The sequence below is a fragment of the Pseudorca crassidens genome, chromosome 10 (genome assembly GCF_039906515.1).
Source record: "Pseudorca crassidens isolate mPseCra1 chromosome 10, mPseCra1.hap1, whole genome shotgun sequence".
Lineage (NCBI taxonomy): Eukaryota > Metazoa > Chordata > Mammalia > Artiodactyla > Delphinidae > Pseudorca > Pseudorca crassidens.
This window is the reverse complement of record NC_090305.1, coordinates 72,432,866-72,456,149: the sequence shown is the minus strand read 5'-3', so window position 1 is coordinate 72,456,149 and position 23,284 is coordinate 72,432,866. Positions and strand designations below refer to the sequence as shown.

Here is a 23,284-nt window from a genome sequence, read left to right as displayed (position 1 = left end):
GGCCCCTGGGGGAAATAAGTCAACAGGCCTGAAAAAACAGCCTCCGCTCTGCCTCTCTCCAGTCCTACTTCTCCTGCCCTGACTTCTCCTGTGGCCTGGAGGCTGTGCTCCCACTCTGCTTCCCAGGACAGTCCCAAGGGCAGCAGCAGGTGGCCCGTGGCTTCGTGGGCAGGCGCAGCCCCAGGGCCAGGAGACAGCAAGGCCTCCTCAGGTCGTCCCGAGCCACAGAGACCTCACCTGCTCCCGGTGGGCGAGCTGTCGTCCTCGTAGCACTCCTCACTGCTGAAGTACTCCTGTTCCCCCAAGCAGCAGGGGTCCCTGAAGTAGCCGTGTATCTCTGGGTCTTCCCGGCAAATAGTTGGGAACTGCTCGTCTCCTGAGTCAGCCCTGCAGGTGGGAGAGAGGGCCTGAGCGGCTGGGCGGGTGGCAGACCGCTCCTCCGGCGGTGCCTCGGCCGTGGCCACGGCAGCCCTGCCCGAGGCGCTCTGGCGTCTCCCTGGGTGCTCCTGCCTCAAGTGGGGCTGGATCGTTAATGCCTCTGGCAACGGTGCTGTGTGCGTGTGTCTGTGTGTGCGCACGCACGTACCAGGAAGGGGTTTCTCCCTCAGTGCCTTGATGATGCTAGTGCCACACCACTACCCCCAGAGGCCTGAGAACCAAAAGAGTAGATGTAGTTTGGGAGTAGAGCAAGAAAATGGACCTAGAGACCTGCAGTGATGGGCTCCCAGGCCACCTGCTCGGATCCCTGGGCCTCCTTACCCCGGCCCAAGGTGCCCTCAGAGCCTGGAGCATCTGACTCAGGAAAGGTGACAGGATTTTTGAGTACAGGGTCCCAGGGGAGGGAGACTCTCCCGGACAACGTCCACCACGTTTGCCAAGACAGCCCTGCCCCAGGACTGTCGTGATGTCTCCCTGAGACCCAGATGTCCTGGCCTCGGCCCTCAGGGAAGCCGGCCAGGCTCTGTGGCATCCCTGCTCTCCAAACAGAGGACTGTGCTTCCTCCAAGCTCTTCACTCTCTCCCACCCTCCTCCAGCTCAAGTAACTTCTAACTTGAGATCATTAAACCAGGACATCTGTCCTCCCTGTCCCCAACACCATGACCATCCCACCCACAGTCCAACTGGGTTCAACAAACAGGGAGCAGGGTATACTGCCCGTGGGTAGGGGGCTGCCCAGGAGACAAAGGAGAAGGCCTGGCTCCTGGACTTCAGGAGGTGGGGGGGTCACGCTTTTACAAAGCCTCCACAAGAGGCCTGACCCCGGACAGCAGCACGACTGGCCAGCTCCACAGGCCGGGGGCTCTCCCAGCACCGCACTGAGGCCTGCGGGGCTATAGCTGTGGGCGCGCTGCATGTGAACTTAGGTCCTTGGATGGTTAACACAGTCTGTGCACATATGGATCTGAAAGCTCTGCGTCCACAGCCCTGGGCTGTAACGCCCTGCACTAGGCTAGCTGGCTCCCTGGCCTTTCTCATCTCTCAGCACTCAGAGAGGCCATCTGGTCCCACTTAGAACACACAGTATTTAACACATAAATACAGGCAATGAGCACATACCTAATGTAAGTTTCATAATAGCGCGTTCTATCCAGGAAAGGCATAACACGGGAGGGAGGGAGAAGATAAAAGTTAAATATTTCTAGCAAAATTTAAAAAGCAAATATATCAAGCTACTCCCTAGAGCAGGGGTCGGCAAACTATGGTTCATGGGCTGAATACAGGCCGTCACCTGTTTTTGCATGGCCCACAAGCTACAAAGAGTTTTTATTCTTTTAAAGAACTGAAGCAAAATCAAAGGAAGAAAAATATTTCATCGCACGTGAGCGCATGAAGTTCACATTTCAGTGTCCACAAATAAAGGTTTATCGGGACACAGCTGCACCTGTACGCTTACATATGATTTATGGCTGGCCTCTTGCTACGATAACAGAGGTGACTAGCTACAACAGAGACTGTATGAGGCTCCAACCCGAAAATATTTACTCTCAGGCCCTTTACAGGAAAAGTCTGCCAGTCCCGAATTATGTGGTACAGTCGGGGAAGGTAGAGTTTGCAGCTGCTCCTGCGTTAAGGGGCATCGCGTAGAGCAGGATGCAGGGTGGCCGGTGGCCCTTTATCCTTTGGGTTCATCACATGGCCAGTTCCTGAAGAAGCTGTGACCTGGAGGCACTCACAGGTCCTAACACCAATGCCCGCAGGGAGCCTCCCACCTGTGCCAGAGATGGGAGAAAAAACCTGCCTTGGGCTGACACTATATTACCAAGTGCAAACACATCTTAAACGTTACCTTTTAATACTGCACCTTCTTTGAGGCTCACGGCCATGCTTGTGGAAGGAATGATGCCCATTTTCAGACACATGCTCAAGGTTCCCAATGCTGGGCCGTTTTCCAGGGGCAGCTTTGGACATATTGGCATTATTGAGATTGGCATTTGTTGAGCTGGGAACTTGCTTTCCTATGGAATTATGGTTATGATGGTTATGACACACCGAATTTCCTGCTGGAGGAAACAGCGGTTTCTCAGTATCACTTGCAGGTGGAATTGAAGGCCTTTGGACATGCAGGGGACGGTGGGTGGTATTGGTCTGCTGAAGGGAATCTCTCCTATCACTATTAACATGATTGACATGGTTTCCAAGCAGGGCACCATTTCTCTGCAAAATAATGGGAGACAACACCAGGTAATTTAACAAATATTTGATGCAGGCTAGCTATGTTAGGTAATTTCTTTTCTACATGAAAAACAAATTCTAGGTAAGCTCCATAGAATCCCTGTGAAACAGTCTGAGTGTCTCAGTGACCAGGGTGACTGTGTGTGCCAGCCGGTCCCCCTGAAATGAGGAAGGTTACCGATTCCTGAGCTGGGGAGCAAGCGCTCGGCTGTCATTCAAGTGCACTCTTCCGGTTGCTCCAAGGTGAGCTGACTTTCGCCCAGCAGGGCTGTCGGCAGCCCCAGTGGCCGAGGTTGGGCGGCAGGCAGGTCTCTGGGCCGGGGGCTGGGAAGTGGAGGGCCCGCTGGCAGATCAAAGAGCCGGCCCGGGGAAGGAGGGGTGGGGAGGGCCAGCGGCTGCTAGGAGGACCCAGGATGCTCATCCACGCCGGCCAGTGGTCGTGACCGAGCTCCTCCGAAGTGGCCAGTGTGGGGCAGAGGAGCAAGCTCTGGGAAGGAGCAGGCCTGGCCCTAGGAGGGGTGCTGCTGAACGGGGAGGGTCTGCAGGGGGGAGGGCACGGTCCACAAGCCCCTCTAGGCCCTGGGGCTGGTGTGCATCCTCCAGGCTCTTTGGCAGATCGTTAACTGCCCCAACTGGACTCCTGCCCCGCTATTTCCAAGTGGCCAGTGTGTAGCTAGGCGTGGAATAATTACTTTGAACACATCTTCTTCTTCTTCGCCTTTTGTTTCCTCTGGCTCGTCATCTTGCAAATCACATGAGATAGCACGCCGGATTTCTGGCCCAATGTCGTGCAGTGTCCTTAATCCCGCCTAGATCAATGGAAATGGCAAAACAGGTTAGACAACACGGGTGGCCTGGGCCCAGCCTGGGTCCTGGCTTTGCTCCTGCCTGATTCAGTTGTGGGAGGGGAAGGTTTCTCCAAAGGACAGTCCAGGGAACTGACCACTTGTTTGAATGTAACTGATGGTGTCCCTGCAGCCTCAGGGATGGAGGGTGTGGTCAGGAGTTCAAGATGGTCCTGGGCTGGGATGCTTGAGGCCAGTGACCGCCTTTTCAAGCACCCCCACTCGCAGGGAACAGCGCTTGCTTACTAGTACTAGGGTCTGCCATGGCCAAGAGCCCAGGCCCATGTCTAAATGACTGTCTACAGAAGGATGGCCCGCAGAGCGCCATCTCCCGGAGCCTCGGACGGGGCGAGGAGCACGGCGCGGCTGTTTTACAGGGAGGGTGGCAAGCGCTCGCTGGCTGTGTCCAGGATGAGAAGCCTAGTGCAGGTGCCAGAGGGCCAGCAGACCAGGCAGCCAACTGGGCCACTGGTTCTGCTTCAAAGCCATGGGAACGAGGGCAGGACAAAACACACTGCAGCCACCAGCACATTCAGGACCAGAACGCGATGGACAGACACGCACAGACCTGGGCTGCCGTGCAGGGCCAGGCTCCATGGCCATCTGTTGGCACCTGGGCCTGCAGCCTGTGCTCAGGTGGAGAACTCGCCAATGGTTGGGTCATCCTCTTGAAGACCACAACACACTGAAAGGGGCTCCAGCCTCTGGAGGCGGCGCCAGACCTGCCAGGTGACCCCTTAGGCCCCTCACGGACGTTCTGCATTTCCCCGAGGCCCTCACGGCCGGCCTTCCTCACCCTGGGCCCCGGGTTCCAGTGGGACAGGGCCTGGGAGAAGCCCTCCCATTGTACTTAAATTTCTCTAGGGAAATATTCGAGATGCTTATGGACTACCTATGGGGGAGGGGTGGTTGCTGGCTCTGAGAAAATTATGTTTTGACCAACAATTTGAAGAAAAATGGCACACTAATAGGGAGAGTACAGTTACTCTATCCTTGGACACAAAAAGACTGGCATCGGAAAGAGGCATTCCCTCCCTGTCCCCGGTCTAAGGTCACCCGTCCTGTACCCGGGTGGTACCCCCTCACCTGCCGGCCGTCTGTCTGCACCTCAGTAGCCACTAAAGGTGTGGAGAACATCTGAGGCCCTGGCTGTGCGGGTCTCCACCCGCAGCTAACACCCCCCAGTGTGAGGGGGGGGACCGCTTCCCTGTCCTTCCTCCACAAGCCCCGGCAGCGGGTGGTACAGGGCACAGACAAAGCGTGATGACCACGTTTGAGACACGCCGGGCAGTGGAGGGGGTGGGGGGGAGGGGAGGAGGGGAGGGTGGCCCCCATCTTGCCAGATCCGGCAGGACCGAGCCCACGAGTGTGGGAACGCTCAGACCGGTCTTCTGCAGTCCTATGGAACCGCCCAAGAGGCTCTCGTGAAAATGGCTTCGTTCGTAACAGCCCTCAGCCTGCAAGAGGATCCTTTTAAAGGTCGCACACCAGGCTGCGTCTGGTTTGAACCATTCTTTGCATACAGGAGCCCCAGACCTTTCCATTTTATGAACCGTGGGGGTGAACGAGCTGCCTGGAGTCAAAGCCTTAAGGTTCCCGGCTAAGAAGGCTGTGGTCTCGCAGGGGAAGGACACACGTGTCCCAGGGCCAAAGCCAGAACAGTTTGTGGTGTGGGCAGTGAGGCTGCCTCTCACTCACCTGTCCCTCTGATCACAGGCAGCAGACACACGCACTCAGACGTGCACACACGTACAGCTACAAGCACACACATGTACACGCGCGCACACGCGCGCACGCACACACACACACACACACACACACACACACACACACACACACGCTCACTCTTTTCCTCTCTCAGGACCCCGCTTCCGGCACATCTGAGCCTGGGAAATCATCTGTCTTAGAGGCAGACCCACACCATTCTCAGGGAAACATCAGGAAGGCAACTCTAATGCCAAGTGGATGAAAAGCTCTTGCACAGCAGAGCTGCAGGCCTGGGCAGCAAGGTTGAGCCCAGTCGTACTGAACAGCCTGCAATTCATCCAGGCAGTGTTCTGTAGGGCACAGTTATCAAGGGAAGATAAACGAAGCCAGAGTTTCACCATCTGATTTTGGATCACTGGAAAGAAAGAGCTGTTACATATCTGAGGCTCCCAAGCAAGAGACCAGGTTTGAGACACCTGCTTCCGTTGCCACAAAACACACACAGGTGACAGTGCACCGAGTCAGCATCCCCAGGTAAATTATGTACCTTAATCCACGTCCCAAGGCAGCGTGGGCCAGGAAAACTGTTTAAATAACAACAGATAATCCTGTTCACTGTCATTCAACTGACTGGACTAGGTCTGATTAGAAGAAATAGAAAACTATTTATTTGGATAATTTTTAACATCATCCTCTGTTGACGGGTTGACATTTCACTGAAATACACATATGACATAATTGCATAATAAAACCAAAAACTGTCTCCAGCATGTCTTCAATGATACACAAGATTAGGAGAGAGCAGTGAACAAACACACAGGACAGAGAATTTGTTTGCAACATAAATCATGGAGGAAATTGAGAGGTGGCCCAAGAGGCCATGTCCAAAGACAAATAAGGACAACATATTTATTAAAGAGACATCAAAGGAGGAGAGAAAGCATCACTCTTCCCAGACAGGAGAGCAGAGGCTCAGAAATCATGATTATATTTTGCTTTGCTCCACGCAGGAAGGAACACACCTCCTAAGAGTCAGAGACTGACTGGACTCTTTCACAGGGGATCCGAGGAAGGACAGACGGGGAGGGAGGGGGGAGGTACTATGGGGAGTAGGGGTGTCTGCCAGGGTTGGGAATGAGGGAGACAGATGTTCCCAAACTTGAATTGAAACGAAGCTTAAGCACAGCACCCTGAATTTATTACATATCACAAAACATGGTAATGAAAAATTTTCTAGCACACACATATCAAGCTAAAAGGTAGCTTAGGCTGCTCCAAAAATTCCATAGGCACAAGTTCCAATTCCCAAAGTGCAGAAATCTATCTTAAACCCTTGAAAAAATGACTTTTTTTTCACAGCCCTTAAAAAAAAAAAAAAAGAACATCTTTTTCTGGAAATAAACACTTTACAATCAGTAAAATTATCTATTCTTTCATATGTCATATCTGTGTCTACCCCTATCAGCAAAATACTATTTTAATTTGAAATGTGGTCATTAGCATTTAAACCAACACAATTAAAGCCATATAAAGTCATTCCATTAACATCACAGTAGAATTATGGTTTTGAATAAACACAGAATTTCTATAAAATATAAACATTATCGATTTGTTTTAAGATGTCCAATCATATAAAATATTAAACAGAATCAAGCCTAGTTTCTGGTTGATTTTTAAATGCTAGATGTTCTCATAAATATTTTTGTTAAAAAAAGAAATGTTGGCGCTTTGCCTGTAGACCGCTGCTTTAAATTTTAGACACCATTTAATTGGAATTTTATAGATATTTACTCTAGTGAATGATTAAGTCACCAAAAAAAAAAAAAAAAAAAAACCCCAAACTATAAAATCTCTGTAAATATTTCTGAAGCAATAGCATAAATGTATGATATTTTAACCTCAAGTAGGAACATTCATTTACCTTCCTTTCTCTTGCCCACTTTCAGGGTTAAGTTTTTCCTACCTGGTGCATCTGAAGTGCTTTCACTGCCTGTCTCCCTAAGCTAGCGCCATCACTCACACCGGTCGTCTGCCAGCTCTCAGCACGTAGAAACGCCCCGGAACCCCTCCTGAACCTACACTGTAACAGTGCAGATAAGAGATGTGAGTCTCCAGTCGGGACTGGGCCAGGCCATCCATCTTCGGGTATGAGTGCCAGGCTTTCAGGCTCCAGCCAAAGAGCAGAGCCGGGTCTCTATCACAGGCAGGTCTCCCGCAGCCAAGGCCAGCCCTGCTCGGTCATCTCGTTAAAGGCGAGTTCTGGTTAACCCTTTAGCAGGCTTCTGCCCCTACCCAATTAGAAGGGATCATTTTAGACTAGCTCCCTCGGCACAAAGAACTGGAGATTAAATTCTCACAGCATACACCTGTTTATCTATAAGCCATTCCACCTCCCCTGCATCCCCACATGCACACACATCACACACAGGCACACCCCTTCTTTTGTCATTGTTCTCCACCAGGGAAGATGTGATGGTGTGGCCTCTGCGTCCGTTATGAACAGTCCTCGAGTTATATATAAACATAAAGAGCTAGAATTACGAGGAAGGCACGCCCCCCGTGAGTCACGCACAGTGATTCCCACCCTCCCTGCAAAGTCAGCTGTAACATTACCATGTAAGTTACCCTGGGGGTGGCACTCCGCTGTGTACATGGAGTTTGTTACCTTCCTTTTGAAAGATAAAGGGAAGTTTAAAAAAATTACCTAAAGTGATCTATGACATTTCCCTGCGACTTAAAAAAAATTATCTAAAGCAATCTGTGACATTTCTTCTGATCTGACAAAGCCAACTGTTTTAGTTCCACCTTAATTCTTGGTTGTAGTTTTAACACCAGCATTGGAGAAATGCTTGCCAGTTTCCTGATAACAGAGAGAGTTTTACTTAAAATGTGGGCTTAGCAGAAGTCACAAATCGAGACCTATTCTGCTAGCATCTTTGTCACTGCAATGTAACATACTTTATCCCACTACATCTTGGGAGGGCGGGCCGGGGAGGGGAGAGCCAAGATGATTCCCATTTGGTTAAGTGACCTGCCCACACGAGTGATGGCTCAGCTAGGGATCGCGACGCGCAGTTCGGCTGTTCCAATGACACCATGCCGCCCCACCTTTTGGGGTCTACGGGGAAGAGTGCCAGGATCCAGTTCCCACCATGCGCTCACTCATGACTGCAACCCCACATGACTGTGGCTGCCACTCAATCAAGGTGAAACTTCTTACAACTAACTCAGCAGCACTCTTGTATCACGGCAATGACAGAAATCACCAGGTATCGCAAAAACTGGTCCTACACTCAGCGCATATCCTTGTCTCCGCCGTGCCACTCTCAGGAGCTGAGATCCTTACAGACACTTCTCTCTCACACACGAATTCACACCACCATTCCTCCAGATCAGCACAGGCAGTGAGACATGGCATGTGCGGTACAACTCTCAGCCTGAACGCGGGCTGGACGCTGGGGGCCCAGGCAGCTCCATGTATAGGTGAGTGGGCTGGGATTGGGGACGGGCCTGGGAGTTAGGGGACAGTTCAAGGTAGGGGCAGGAGATTGGAAAAAGGCTCCAGCACCCTTTTCCTTTAGGGGGGGATATGGGATCAATCCCCCAGAGCAGCAGTTCTCAAAGTGTGGCCCAAGGACCCTGGGGCCCTCTGAGACACCTTAAAGGGTCCAAGAGGTCATTGTGTTTTGCATAATAAGACAAGGATGCTCTCAGCCTTGTACGCTCTCATCCTCTCCTGAGAGCACAGTGGGGTTTTTCAAAGGCTGCATAAACCTTGGGGATCTCATCTCTCCGGCAACTTTGTGCTTGCATATTCTGCGTTTTAAAAATCTCTGCTTTAATTCCTAATGTAGTAAATATTGATACATAAGGGTCCTCGATAATTCTTAAGAGCATAAAAGGTTCCTGAGACCAGAAAGTTGTAGAACTTGATGATAACCTGCCCTCAGACAGGCAACACCATCTTTTCCTGGAGCTGGGCTATTCCCCCATCCAGGATTCCCGTGATCTCCCCCGACCTTTCTCTACTTTGGGAAGAAACATCCTTCTCGTGGCTTCTCTGCGTTAGCCTTTGGCATGGGTTGCCTTCACTGTGCCTTAGAACGATGTGCCCTCCCATTACCCCCAATAGCCACCTCTCTCAGGGCTACGGTGTGCCAGGGAGAACTAATTCGTGCAGGTACCTACCCAGCCAAGGAACCACGAGTGTTCGCAAGCTCCTGCCAGTGGATAACCAAATCGTGATACGTTTGGGCTAAAGAGGGCTCCTAGGTGGGTGTTAGTCAATAGCATGCCACAGTAATTAAGACCTTTTGCGATGACATCATGTAACTTCCCTTATTTTCAGTAATTCTATCGTCTCAGAGACTTTTGAAAATAATAATTACTATTCTTAGAGAGGAGCGATCTCCTGCCTTTAAGAGGAGAGAATCCAGTACCCAATAATCCTGTGGATCAACCGAATTTTTAATTAGGTCACACCATAGAGTAAGCTATTGAAGAAGATCCTGAGGCCCGATCCTACATCTGTGTCCCTGCGATGGATCCTGGCCTGCATTGTGTCTTCCATCCAGGAGCTTCAGAGTTTAGCACCATGGATTCTGGTGTTGGGCACCGAGTTTGCTGAGTCTGTCAATCTGACCTATTAAACATGACTTGTCTCTTACAACTTTTCTACGTTTAAAGCTATACTCTTCTTTTAAGGTCTTAGGGAAAAGGACAGAGGTATCTGCAGTTTGACTGTGAACCAGGTTCCAGGGAAGCCTCGTTTCCCTTTCGAGCGAGGCGGGAGGTGGCCCCGACAACTTCTGGCTGTCCTTCACCAACTGATCTCAGCCACCAGCCACCACCAGGGCCGTCACTCAGCACACAGCCAGGCCCACGCGGGGCAAGATTCTCACGTTCCATTTAGACCGTTCCGTAAATCCCACCTAGAAAGTTACTGCTTTCCAGTTTCTACGTATGTGGAAGGACTGTGCAGAAAGGCATGTGGAGACACCAGCCACGTGGATTGCTTAGAGCTGCCCTGCTGAGGCTCTGGTGTATAGAGACTTAGATCTAGAAGACAGATGGCCACTGTGGGCCTCTGAGATGGGGTGACACAGACAGGGGGCGGGGGCGAGCACAAACACTCCCTTTAGTATTTAATAAACGACATCAGAGTCGGTCAGGGGCAGGGGGATCGTTTGTGATGGTGGATAAACTCCTTACCTGTGCCCACAGAGCTGACCAGCTTCTTTTTCAGGGATGATACACCACATACTTAATAACTGGTTTATCCCGGGCACTACCCAGTCAGAGCAGAGGTGGGCCTTCAGACCAGAATAGGCTCCCAGAGGTCCCTGCTACACCAGGCATTCGCCCTCTAGTTACTGAATCACAGAGGGGTTTGGTGCAGGGCTGGGATGTTAGCAGGGGCTGAGGAGGCTCAAGGTGCTGGGGGCCACAGCTGTCAACTAGCAGGTACAGCTGTGCTTCGACATTTTCACAGGGGTCGCCCCCATGCCCACGTCACCACCCATGGTGCTGTGTGAAGAGGTCAACCCTGTTCTCTGGCCCCACGGACTCTGCTGTGAGAATGCAGAAAACCCACCACGAGCTCCTAGACTTAAGACAGTCTGCACACACAGGAACCAAATTGGGGGCCAGGCCTGTTTCCCAAGTGAAACAAAGGTCACAGCACAGAAGACATCACTGGAGCAGACCTCCAGGCTGGGAGGGACCCTCTCAGTCATGCATAGGACGGGCCTGGGGGACTTCTGCTAGCACCACTCTTCCCACTGGCTACACGGCTCCCCCACCCTGCCTGGCTGAGGATGAGAACAGCCAGGAGCTGGGCTTCCCCACATCCTGGGCCTCTCCACGCCCTGCACACACGCACACATGCACGCAGCCTCCAGTCTGCACAGACCAGAGCTTGTAACCCTTCTCTTCTCTAGACATTTCAGGAATTTCAAGGTTTTGCACTCAACTTTGCACTAAACCTCTGGGTATCTTGGGCTCAGCATCAGGTGTACTGACTCCTCAACTACTGCCTGGAAACAGCTGAGAATTTCAGAGGGGACCTCCCCCCGCCCCTCGAAGCAACTTCTTGTGCAAAAGCATCTACTTTTTGTAAGATGTGAGAAAACAACCTGAAGAGTTCCTGCTGTTTACATCTCTATGCATTTCCTAGAAATCTCAAAAAGGGGAGAGTTCTCTTTCTCGATGGATCACTACAGGACAGAGAAGAGGTCAAAGAAAAACAAGAATTTCTTAAAGTTCTGGTAGTAAACAGGCATATGATATTATTATTGTTGTAGTCTTAATAATAAGCAAGTATACGTTCAAAGTGCTTTACAATCACTTAGCTATTCCTCACAACAGCCCTGTGAGGTAGGTCGACATTATTACCCCCATTTTACAGATGGGGAAACTGAGGCACAGAGAGGTTAAGTGTCTTGCCCAAGGTCACACAGCAAGTGAACGCTGGAACTGGGACTAGAACCCAGGTTCCCTGACTCCCAGTGTCCTTGAAACTGGACCACACTGCTTCCAAAGAGGCATCCCCAGACTGGCTTTGAATTAAAGACGGACAATGTCGGATGAGGTTTGGGTGTGGTGGTATTTCCCGCGGACGCGTTAAGATGGAACCTGAGGTGTCGCCTGGGTTGGTTTGGGCATGCAGGTGTATGTGTTAGTTTAAATGGGGGTGTCTGAGCTTCCTGTCCTGTCCACATCTCCCTTCATCCTGCACTGGTCACTGCAGAGAGTGGAGCTGGATGGTCAGGAGGTCATGATGGACTGGCATATATAAAAGGAATTTTGTCAGCCCAGTGCCAAGGGGCCTGCCAGTCTTTGGTAGTTCAGGTAAACTAGGGATGCAGGACTTTGGAACGGAGTCAGCTGCCCACCTTACACAGGTCTGCTTAATCTTTTTATGAATTTTTTTTTTTTTTTTTTTTTTTTTTACTGGCCAGCATCAGGAAGTTGTGTTCATTTCATTTCTCTGTGGGGCGGCTGCCCCCCTCCTTTGCTCTCACTCTTTCCCTTTCTCTGAGTCTCTGCTTGGAAGGGAAAACTGTTAAGCCTTGCTCATTCCCTTTCATGAAAAGGAGCCACCGAGCAGCGTCCGTGACAGGAGACCACGGCTCCGCAGTTGAGCCACGGCCCTGCTTCCACCTTCCGGAGGAGTGCTTTGCTTGGAAGGGGTCTCTCTGGGGCCTTGGGTTTGCTCTTTCCTGCATTTCTCCCGAAATGCTGTTTCAGTAGAAATAAGCCCACTTGAGGCTTTTCCCTTTCAAGGCCTTAGCCACAAACGCCTTCCGACTAACGAGCGTGGTGCTGTAGCTCAGGCAGAAAATTCTAAAGCATCCGTTCAAGCATCTGAAACAAATGAATCAGCCAGTGAAATCTCATCTGTTAGCATCTGTTCTTCTCTTAGATTAAAAAAGAAAAAAAAAAAAAAGCCTTTTTATGGCTTTAGATGGAATCATGCTTTTAAAAAAAAGACAAAAAAATCTTGCTAATTTTTAGACTGGGGTGACTAGATAACAGGTGTGGGATATTCTACAGGTTCAATGTCTGTGGAGTATCCCATTTTCCTCTATCTTTATGCCCGAGCCTCTCCGAGGGGGCCACATCGGGGACTGAGAGCCATTTGATTCCGTTCCACCACCCACATTTCTACTGGGCCACCTACACCACCACCTGCCAGCTGGGGCTCAGGCTTTCACATTATAAAACCTAACCACCTAATTCTTTGCAAGCCGGAAATGACGGTCTCCTCCTTAAACGCAACTTCCAAACAGGTAAGAAAAAAAGAAAAGAAACGAAAAGAAAAATCTATCCCTCTCAAGTCCTCCTGTCCTGAAGATGGGCAGGCTCCCATCTGGGATGAGTGGGCAACAGTCTCCCCTCAGTCCACCGGAGTGTCTTTTGCAAAAAGGAAATCCTCGAACGTTGAAAGAAAAAGAAATGAACAAAACTTTCCCCACTCTGGGATCTTTTTTCTTTTTCTAATCCGTGAAATACTGGACTAATGAGTGTCTGTATATTGCAGTCCTCATCTGGAAGATCTGATGAGGCATTACTATTTGCTGGGAAGGGGACAGAGTTTTCGTGGCTGCAGAGCTGTGTTCCTTTATTTACTTGCTCCTTGTGGAAATTTGCAGGTCACTGGGATGCAGCAACAATGGATGAAGAGCAAAGGCAGAGTCAAACTAAAGTGAATATGGCATGTAGGGGATGAGTGAGAGGAAAAAAAAAAAAAAGCCTGATGCAGCTTCTCTCTGATTCCCTCTGGAGAGGGGCTGGAGAGAAGGCTGGCTTTAATGATGAAGATGGATGGGCGGATGGAAACTGCACACTCATTCAGACCACAGAGGCCAGAGGACACCAGGTGCCAAGCTCCTACCCACACGTGGATCCAGGAGGTCCTCAAGCCACCCCCCTTCATGTAGAAGGGGCCCTGCAGTTGGTCTGAACAGAGGAAGACCAGATGGAGCCCACAGAGTTGATAACCAGAGTGCATCTGTGCGCCCTCCGAAACCATTCCAATGCGGGGGCGGGGGACAGAGAACGTGGACCAGCTCTGATCCTGCTCAGACAGACTGCACCCTACGCCGCACAAGCACGCACTGGCCTACGTCTTGACTCCTGTGCTCACCTGACACCCACACTCCATTTTTCATTAGTAATTGGGCTTTCAGCCTCCTGGCGCCCCTGGCACAGGGAGGAGCAACTCATCCCACTTCTCGACAGGCCGCGCCCACCTTGGGGAGCTTTCTCGAGGATCTGTGTACTCATCCTAGTGCCACGGTTGATCCATTTCTCCTCCCACCGCCATCTGACTCCGCTTCCCTAACTGCCACATCGTCACGTGATATTTCCTCAATGCAGAAAGGAAGCGCCTCGTCGTGCTAATTAAATGAAGAGTGACAAATCACATCTGAAGCCCTTTCTAGAGCACAGGAAACCAAACACGTAATGAGAGCTATCCTTCAAGGAAACAAAAATTTTCTGCTTTTAATGTTTGCTGCAGAATCGAATGCATTTTCAGAACGTATCTGTCAAGATTATGAACACAACTTAATTTCCTAGGCTGGGTGCTCAACATAAATTATAGTCACAGCCTCGACTCCCAATGGAACCGTGTGGAAGTGTGTTGATATTGGCATCTAACCGGAGATATTTTAATTTCACCAAGGAAAGGAAACTTTCTGTAAACAACGAAATGAAAAAATGTCCAGGGGAAAAACATGATTGTGACACAATGTAACAGAGTCTTTTTAACCCATGATGTATACACGTAGCTTCAGCATCATTTGAACTTTCAACTTAAAGACTCACTCAGTGAAACCCACCCATGAAATGTGATTATCAATTACGTAGCCACGTGTTGTTGTTCAGGTTTTTAAAACTTCCAAACACTATATCCAGCCACCAGAGCAAGCCCTGAAGCCATCTAATTGGGAAGCCTTGGGGGCTCAGCAAAGGTATAACCCTGTATCCAGACGGTCATCATATATGCCTTCTGCAGAAAACAGAAGGCTCTCAGCGCAGCGCTACCTTGGTTACCGTGAATTACGACACAGCCATCCACGAAAGAGTATGTTTCCCCCTCCAGAAAAGTCATCAAGCCCCAAGAGCTAGAACCTGAGAACAGCAAGCAGTTCCCTACAAGGAGGGGATCACGACACTCTGGAATTCGGCCCCTAGTCCTCCAGGCCCAGCGCTGCTTTAGGGAAAAGCCTGCAGAAACATGATCATCTCTCCCTGCCCTTGCACCCAGTTTGGCCACACCGCCCTCTAGAACGTATGGACCAGACCTGCTCAAAGTTTGCAAACACGTCTTTTCAGTTTGCTTCTCTCTAAGGCTACTTGTGAGCTGTGATCAGGAGAAGGGCTGTCACTTTCGTAAACTGGATGGGTCAGAGGTGAAAGCTTTACTCAAATTCTGCAGGCTGAGATGGCAATCAGCTATTCAAGCCTGTGATTCACTGAACTCCCTTTAGGAGATGTGACCAGAGGAAGAAAAATCAGAAATTGTCTTTGGTCAGATTCAGCATCCATCCTTCCCCACCCCACCCCCCAGCGCTGTCTGGGCAGAGCCCAGGTTGCATCATGAATCAACAGGTCACTGTCACACAAGGTCATCTCCTAACCCGCCACATGCACACACCCCACCCTCCTTCCTTCACGCATTCATTGTCATTCATGTTCATTCTCTCTCAGGGAGACCACAGACAAGCCTTCACTTTGGTAATTACCATCACTGAGAACACAAGACAATGCAGGGCATTTTCCCCCAGAAAAAAAGCAAAAGACTCTTCCATGTTGAACCTTACCCATACCAACAAGGCCCAGTTTAAGACAAATGGTGATAACAGGGACATAAAAGGAAAACGTTATCTTATGCATAATCCGGACAGCAGAGATGACAGGGCTTTTGATCAATCTGGACAGTTGTTTCTGACAGCTTGCCAACCTCTGGAGTTCCACTTTTGTAGTCCTTGGCATCTTTTCCTCATTCCTTCTCCACTCTGCTTTCTCAGTCACAGCACTCACAGACTTCCCTTCCTAGCCCCTCTCCGTGCGGGTCTCCACTGGGACTCCCTTTCCCCACACACCTGCTTCCCACCAGGGCTTTGGGCTTACCTAGGATTCTACACCCTTGAATGCATGGACCCTAGTTGGAACCAGAGGTTCCTGAAACCACATCCCCCCTCCGGGTGCCTGGGCGGGGCCCGGGCGGGTGAAGGGACCAGAGGCTGGCTGGGTCGAGAGAGAAGAGCATTTGCACAGCAAGCCTCACGGCCCTCAGGAGACGACACGCAGAGACAGACACACCGCACGCACACACACACGCGCATACACACTCACACACACACGCACACACGCACACGTGCACTAGGAGGTGATGGATGTTACTGAGATGGACCGAAAACCAACAAGCAGTGGGGTAAGAAACAAACAGAAACAAAACAAAGCACTTGCGTTCAGATGGAAAGCTGTTTCGTGGACGGCTAGGGCCCGAGCCCGAGGCTGGGGGAAGGTGGGTGCCTGCTCGGAGGACGCTGCCTTTGGAGAAGCCCTGGGGGAGATAAGGCACGAGGGCAGCTCTGGCTCCCCTCCCGCCAGGGATGTGCCTCGGCCACTGTCCTGGAGGCCCTGCCCCGCGGGGCCGGGCCACAGTGGACGCGGACGCAGGGGCACGCCAGAGAAAGCAGGGAGGGGGAGGTACTTACCTGGTGGCCCAGAAATGGCTAGTCCACATTTGGGGGAGTGTGCAGTATCTCAGTTTAAACAAAATCCTGGTGGTACTGCTCAACCATGAATAGTCAGCTCTCTAGTATTTCAAATAAGCTCGTAAAATCGTTAGTGAAAAAGAGAAAAAGACAAAACAACAATTCACCTGTAGGGCAATTGTGCTGCTCTTCGCGGGGTATTTTCCCACCAGTCCTTGTTCTTTCCGTTTCTTGAATTTCCTAAAGTAGTCCTGTATCAGGAAAGTGGCATAGAACTTCCCCACGGTTACCTCATCATCTAAACGGAGAGACCAGACAGAGCTCTCCCGAATCAGCATATTTCCAGCAACAGCCTTAACACTCACTTCTGGCTGGGGCTGGGGGAAGGGCAAGACGGGGCACGAGGCACTGAGCTCTCGCTTAGGACACTGGGAGACTAAATCTAGCGAAAAGCAAGGTTGTGCAAAGCAGTTAAGGCTCAAAATCAGAGTCAGCTAAATAAACGGATGCTCAAAATTGCAGAAAATAATACACTTGTCATGAGTTTAATAGAGCAGCATATTAGTAACACTATGAAGTGCCGTCTTGGTTACTGATTCAAAATAAAAATTACAAAACAAAAAAGGCTTCATGGGTCATATTTTCACCCCTGCGCATAGGGATTTGCATGTGTAATTACCACGAACACTCAGGACAATTAACCATCCAAATCCCAATGCCTGGAGATAAAGATAGAGACCTCAGAAAGGTGACAGACAGGCTTGGAAGGAGAAGACATTTCTGAAAAGTGACTGCAGACCCAGATTTACATGTGCCCCTTAATTCTCTGCCAATAGCCTCCACGTGTCATTCCTTGGTTTGTAATTCAGAACTGCTTGTTTTCGATACTGCAAGTGACAGCTCCAACTAACCTCAAAGTTGAGCCGACTTATTTCTGCTTTGTTCAGAAACAACCCCATCGTGTGTGGCTGGGGAGCTGGAACTCTGCCGAGCGTGATTGAAGGTGATGCATGAGGCAGAATAGGGGCTCTGGCTGTCTCCCGGGAAACCACCCTGGCAGTGGCTGTGTGCCCGGGGGTCTCCACAAGGCCTGCTCACCCCCACATCTGTCCAGGGCCCCCGGGGGCTACTGACCACGGTTCGCAGAGGCTGGGAGGAGGAACGGCTGCTGCCCTCAGGCTTCAGCACAGCTACACTTGTGGCCAGGCTGCCCTCGCAACTTGCGTGCCATCTTGGGTAAGGGGCTTGGCCTCTCTGGGCTTGCGTTCTCCCTAAGCCTCTCGGAGGAGGAGCTGTGAGGATTATGGGAGAAGAGGCCCGCAGAGCACTCTGGGTGGTCCTGAGTGCCAGGGGGCGGGGGATGGTGAGTCATCAGAGTCACCGTTATTTTACAAGCTGCCAACAGTGGCATCCACTGAAATGGATCATAGAGCATGACAGGGCGGGGGACACTGGGACCCTCCTGGGTGGGGTGCCTTCTGTGGCCATGAGGGGGGTATCCCTGTCTGGACACTGCTGGGCCATTCTGGGCTTCCCATGGCCCCCAACTTCCTTGTCAGAAGCTACTCAGTGTTACTGTGTGAGAAGACGCCTGGCGGTGGTCAGCCTTGAGAAGTGTATTGCATTCCTTCTAAACCCAAGCCCGGCAAGTCTGGGAACGGTGTAGGGGCCACCAAAGTGAACCTAGGGCTTTGGGTAGATGTGAAACCAGGTCTCTCATCAGTCTCGGGCTGGTCCAAATGGTCTAACAACGCACTGTCCAGAGGCAGGAAGGCGAGAGGGGAGCGGACAGAGGTTCCATGACTTGCCCCAGGCCAGGTGAGTTGGGATGTGGGACCCCTGGGCCTGGGCTCTCCTTCTTTACCCCACCACCTCCCTGCTCCACCACAAGGGCCACCTGCTCCTTTGGGGCCGCCTCTCCCAGAGTACAAGTCTACCTCCCCACCAGGCTACGTGTAGGAGGTGGACCGACTGCGGCCTGAGAATCCCAGGGGCAGCCAGCCTCTGCCGGCCAGGGTTTCCAGTCTTCTCTGTGGGCTCCCACGAAAAGCACTGGCTGTACTCACAGAAGGCCCACCTCATCCCGTGCTGGGACGCTTCCAGCAAAAGCAGGCCTAACCTTTCTCTCCCTTCCACCTGGATGGTGCTAGCCTAGAGGGGCCAAGGGGGCTCCTGTGGGAGGGTCTCGGCTCTCCCTGGCCCAGAACCTGGGGGGCGGTGTACTCAGTGAAGAGGGCAGATCAGGTTTCTGCCCAAGGGGCAGCTCCAGGGCAGAGGTGCCCACCTAGGGCTCTACAGGGCAGGTCTCTCAAGGGTCACTTGGCCTTTTGCACTGAGATGCTGAGCTATTGAAACTGGGCCCAGGAAGAGTCTTAAGAACAGGAAAAGTCAAAGCTACAGCAGGTCAGAAAAGGAAGGAAGAGTGAGTGAGTGCAGTGAGGCCGTCTGGGCTCAGGACTGCAGAGAGCGACGGGGTCGGCTCTGAGCGCTTCTCGGGGCAAAAGGGCCCAAGATCCAGGTCCGGGGCAAAGGCCCAAAGACAAAGAAGCGCCCCTGGGAGGAGGAGGGACTTCTCAAGGAGGGAGGAAGATCCACGCAACGGCAGGAGACTCTAGAGTGGAGGTGAGAACACCAGCAACGGCCAGATGGGAAATGAGACAGCTCAGCACGGAGAGAGCACAGAGGCTGTCACCGCGGCCAAAGGCGCCGCGAGAGCCCGGAATTCCGGCCTGGGTTCCAGGCTCATTCCCGAGTATCGCCTCATCAAGCTCGTGATGACCTCGGCGGGGAGCGGGGCTCACATCACCCCTGTGCTGGCAAAGCCTTCTAAGGTGGGCACCTACTCTGCTCTGTCACCAGGGCTGTAAGGGGCCCCCGAGCGACCCACGTCGACCAGTCACAGGTGCAGGGCTGGCCTGGCTCAGTTTTCCGCCCTCTGACCAGGTTACAGTGGGCGGGAGACCGAGCCCCTCGGCCGTGGGAGCTACCCGTCCGCTGGCCCAGAGGGTCGTAAATATGCTCCCCTTTCCTAAGTGCTCCTCGGTGTGGGAAAGGCTGGGACCCAGTGGTCTACTGGAAGGTAAAAGAGGAAAAACAAAGAGGCAAGGGGTGAATGCAGATGCTACAACCCTGCGCAGCAACTCAACCAGAGTCTGTCCACCGAAGCCTGAAGTTACCACCTATGGAAGTTCGGTGACGAGAGCACTTATTTGAGATTCAACCTGGATAAGCTCCAGCACATCCACAACCCATGCCATGGAACTTCTGGAGTTTTCCAGCCATTATTGAGGCACTGTTTTTGTCCCAGGTTTCTCAGCGGTCTTACTGCCATTTTGGAAGAGATTAACCCTTGTCATCCTAACCCCCCAATCCAGGCTAAGAAATAACAGAGAGAAAACCGGGGCCCGCTATTGGACCAAGGAAGCGGAAGACTATGTAGCCTTCGTGAGAAGGCCAGTAGGGCTAAGAGCTGATCAGCTTTTCCAAGGAAGGGAGCCAAATTCTGGACTTTTCTTGTGGTGAAATGAAAAGAAAGGAAGTTTCACAGTGATGCGAATGACTCTCTCCAGGCGAGCCTTGCCAGGATGGGCGCTGATGTGAGAGAGACTGGCCTGTAATGAGGCTGGCGTTTCAAGAGAGACGGGAGGTGCGCGTGCCATTGAGGCCGGACCCCCTGGACAGGTGGGGCCCGCTACTCTGAGGCATGCATCTGCATCGTGAGAAACATGTAGGGGAATACAACTGGCAAGAGATAACTCCGATTCCATGCCACCACCCTAAAACAGAATTGCTTCAGAATATTCTGAAAGACTGAGACTTGAAAGGAATGGAGGCTGCAGGAAAAGCTCAAGCACATTGTTACAACGACTGGAAAAAGCAATTCGTCTCAGCCATGCGAGCACCTGGGTGTGCAGCTAAAAAGAAAAGAATGAAAACCAAAGGGTCGTTTTAAGCGTGCAGCATCCGTTCTCCCGTGGAGAGCCAGGGTTCTCTCTCTAGGCGGGAGTTTTCATTTCGGTTTTGTTCTTTCAGTGTTTTGTTTTGCACAGTAGCCCTTTATCGTTTCTTTGTGGGCCATCTTTCCCAGCTTTGAGCCGGTGGCCCTGCCAGCTCTGGGCGGCTCTCTCCAGCCACAAAAAGCTCTGGAGTCATGCCGGGGAGCGGAGCTGGCCAGCATGCTGCTCTCTCTGCCCCCGAGAGCCAGAGGTTGTCACCTTCTCAAAAGGAGAGGCCACCATCCTGGCTCAGCTTCTGGACCTGAGCCAGCCCAGTCTGGCGGCCGCAGGAGCAGGGACACTATAAGATTTCAGTTGGTTACAAAACACACCAAACACTCCTAACGTGCCCAGGGCTAGGGGGTAAAGTGCAGGCATGTTGGCACCGAGCAAACGGATCCTGCACCTTTAAAACTCGAAAATAAAAGTCAAAACACAATCATCTCCACTTGTAAGTCCATGTATACTTAGACAAAAATGGAAATACAGTATCTGTATTATATATATATATGTATTTTATATATATATATATATATATAAATCTGAGAAAAGTTTAGTCAGTTATTTTATGATAGCAAAAGGAAATAAGCATGCCTGTTAGTTCCATCTCTAAATTCTAAACAAAGGGATGTTTTTGGTAATTATGGTAGCAGATCCAGTCTTAAGAACATTTCAAAAACACCATTTTCTGAAAGCTTTTTTTTTGTGTGTGAGAGGTTTTCAACAGTATGTTGAAGGATATAGGAAAACTAGTTTTAAACACTTCATTTGGGGCAAAAAAAATACAGGCTTTTGGTTTTGAGGCAGCAAGCTTGTTCTCCTAACATTAATCCCTCCACCCACAAGAGAACCCCGGCTTCAACCATATGGGTCTTGATATCCTTCTCACTGAAGCCTCTCCTTTGTCTGCAGTGGTCTTCACGTTACCCCAAATCATTACACCAATGGCTGAAGGGCCTTTAGCTGTTGGCCTCAATGCTCTGGCTGGTACCTTAAGCATTCTGCAAACACGCTGGGCTTCCTAGAGACTAGCATTGGCACCAATGTGCTGGTCAAGAACTACTTAGGAAAAAAATTGCACTGACCACCAGCTGGAGGGACAACTTGGTCAAGTAGTTTCATGCTGGTTTTCTTCCAGATTTTCTTGATCACAGCTCGGAGTTCTTCATTAGCTTGTTCCAGGTTCCCTGCATTCAAAAAGCAAGAGGGGGGAACAAGCCTTGTTTCTTTTGCCCAGCAATGCCTCTCTGTTCTCACCGGGGCTGCTGGTGGCCCGACTCACCTCTCAACCTTCCAGGATAAGGTGAAGCACGGAGGGAGGGGAGAAGGGTTGAGGGAAGCAGGTCCGGCCAGTGGGGCCAGCACAGATGTTCTCATTTCACATACCGCCCCATCCCCTGGGCGGGGGTGGGGGGGTGTCCCCTCCCTGCCCCGCCTTTGACAAGAAGAGGCCCAGATGGGAATCAAGGTGGGATACGGCCTCCCCTTCCTCTTCTCCCACCTGTCCTGCTTCCACGGAGGGCTCACCTTCCGTCTTGATTTTAAGAGCCGTTCGGACCAAAGCAAACAGAGTTGCGTTAAACATGACTGTCCCATCACTGTTGAGCGGCATGTTCATGGCAACTAGTCTCTGTAAACAGAAAGAAAAGTCCCTTAATAGAATGCAAACGAATGATGACAGCTGCAGCCCTTTTCCTCGTTTGTTCTCTGTTTATCCCTCATCTCCTTTCTAATCAACCCTCGATTCAACTCAACAGCCATTTGGGGGGGGGCATCTAGTATCTGAGGAGATCCGAGCTGACAAAGATCAAAGCTCGAGTCATGAAGTGCAAACGCGGGCACTCAGAAGATGCATTTTGTTTGTTTTTTAGACTCCCTACTGTCCATGCATTCCTCTCCCGTTCTCATTAACCGGCTCTCCCTGTGTCTTGGGGTAAGGCCTCCATTCTGGGCACATCCTTAAGGCTGTTTGGGGTTAAAGTGATGTACCAGGTATGATGAGCCAGGCACAGAGCCTGGGACAAAGGTCCTCAACCAACAAGGTCGATTACTTTTCCTATCGCAGGGAGTGTCCTTCAAGGACCCTGCCCTGGTGAGACCACTGTGGAGTGTTTTGTACAAGTCCACGCGGTTCTATGAGTCCAGTGTTTGGTCTTTCAGAGCTGGATCCCCACATCCTGCTTCTCTTTTCTCTCTCTTCGCCCCTGTAACACCACCACTGAGAGTTGGAGAGGACCTGGGTGAGTGAAACTCTCTGTGGCCCCAGTTACTGCAGAAGCCATGCCCACAGCAAAGGGCTGTGCAAGGGTTAAAGGAGCTCACAGACACTTAAGACTCCAGCCAGGTGCCTGGCACGTGGTAAGTGCTAAATAAGTGGTACTTAGCACTTCTAACAGTTTCAAATTTCTTACTTTTGGCTGACAAGGTGTCCCAAGAGAAAGATTTTAAAACCCTTTTCCTCCTCCCTATTAATGGACTGGAGTCTTGTGTACACATGATTCATCCCACCTAAATTCCTAGTCCTAGGAGAGCCTGCACAGTCACTTGCTTTTCCTGGCAAGTTCCTGAATCAGCAAAATGGACTACTTTGTGCCTGAAGGACACGTAGACCCTTTACATAAAAGGGTCTGGAAACGCAAACACAAAGTAACAGCCATGAGCCAGAACCCATCTTGTTCTTGGAAACAGAAAAGAGGCTGATACTGGGAAATTTATGGGAAAAAAGTCAACATCTGTGGCTTATTCTCTGCCTACATCCAGAGTCCAGGATGAGGAGAAGCAAAGACTGGGGAAGGACCCCAAGGACTTGCCAACTGGACTTCCAGCCCAGGGGAC

At 51.1% G+C, this 23,284-nt stretch overlaps 1 protein-coding gene across 11 annotated transcripts in view; it reads right to left on the bottom strand.

Moving 5' to 3' along the window:
• Positions 1 to 23,284, bottom strand: part of CACNA1D (calcium voltage-gated channel subunit alpha1 D) — a 320,771-nt gene that overhangs the window by 9,020 nt on the left and 288,467 nt on the right. For 7 of the 11 annotated variants that reach the window (XM_067754765.1, XM_067754769.1, XM_067754766.1 and 4 more), the window contains 7 exons: positions 21,977 to 22,079; positions 21,535 to 21,636; positions 16,622 to 16,752; positions 3,367 to 3,483; positions 2,289 to 2,656; positions 1,559 to 1,585; positions 238 to 387 (listed from right to left, as the gene is read on the bottom strand). In XM_067754765.1, coding sequence (XP_067610866.1) covers positions 238 to 387; positions 1,559 to 1,585; positions 2,289 to 2,656; positions 3,367 to 3,483; positions 16,622 to 16,752; positions 21,535 to 21,636; positions 21,977 to 22,079 — 998 coding nt within the window. The remainder of the gene's footprint in view (positions 1 to 237; positions 388 to 1,558; positions 1,586 to 2,288; positions 2,657 to 3,366; positions 3,484 to 16,621; positions 16,753 to 21,534; positions 21,637 to 21,976; positions 22,080 to 23,284) is intronic. The other 4 variants (XM_067754768.1, XM_067754772.1, XM_067754774.1 and 1 more) reach the window with 3 other exon arrangements.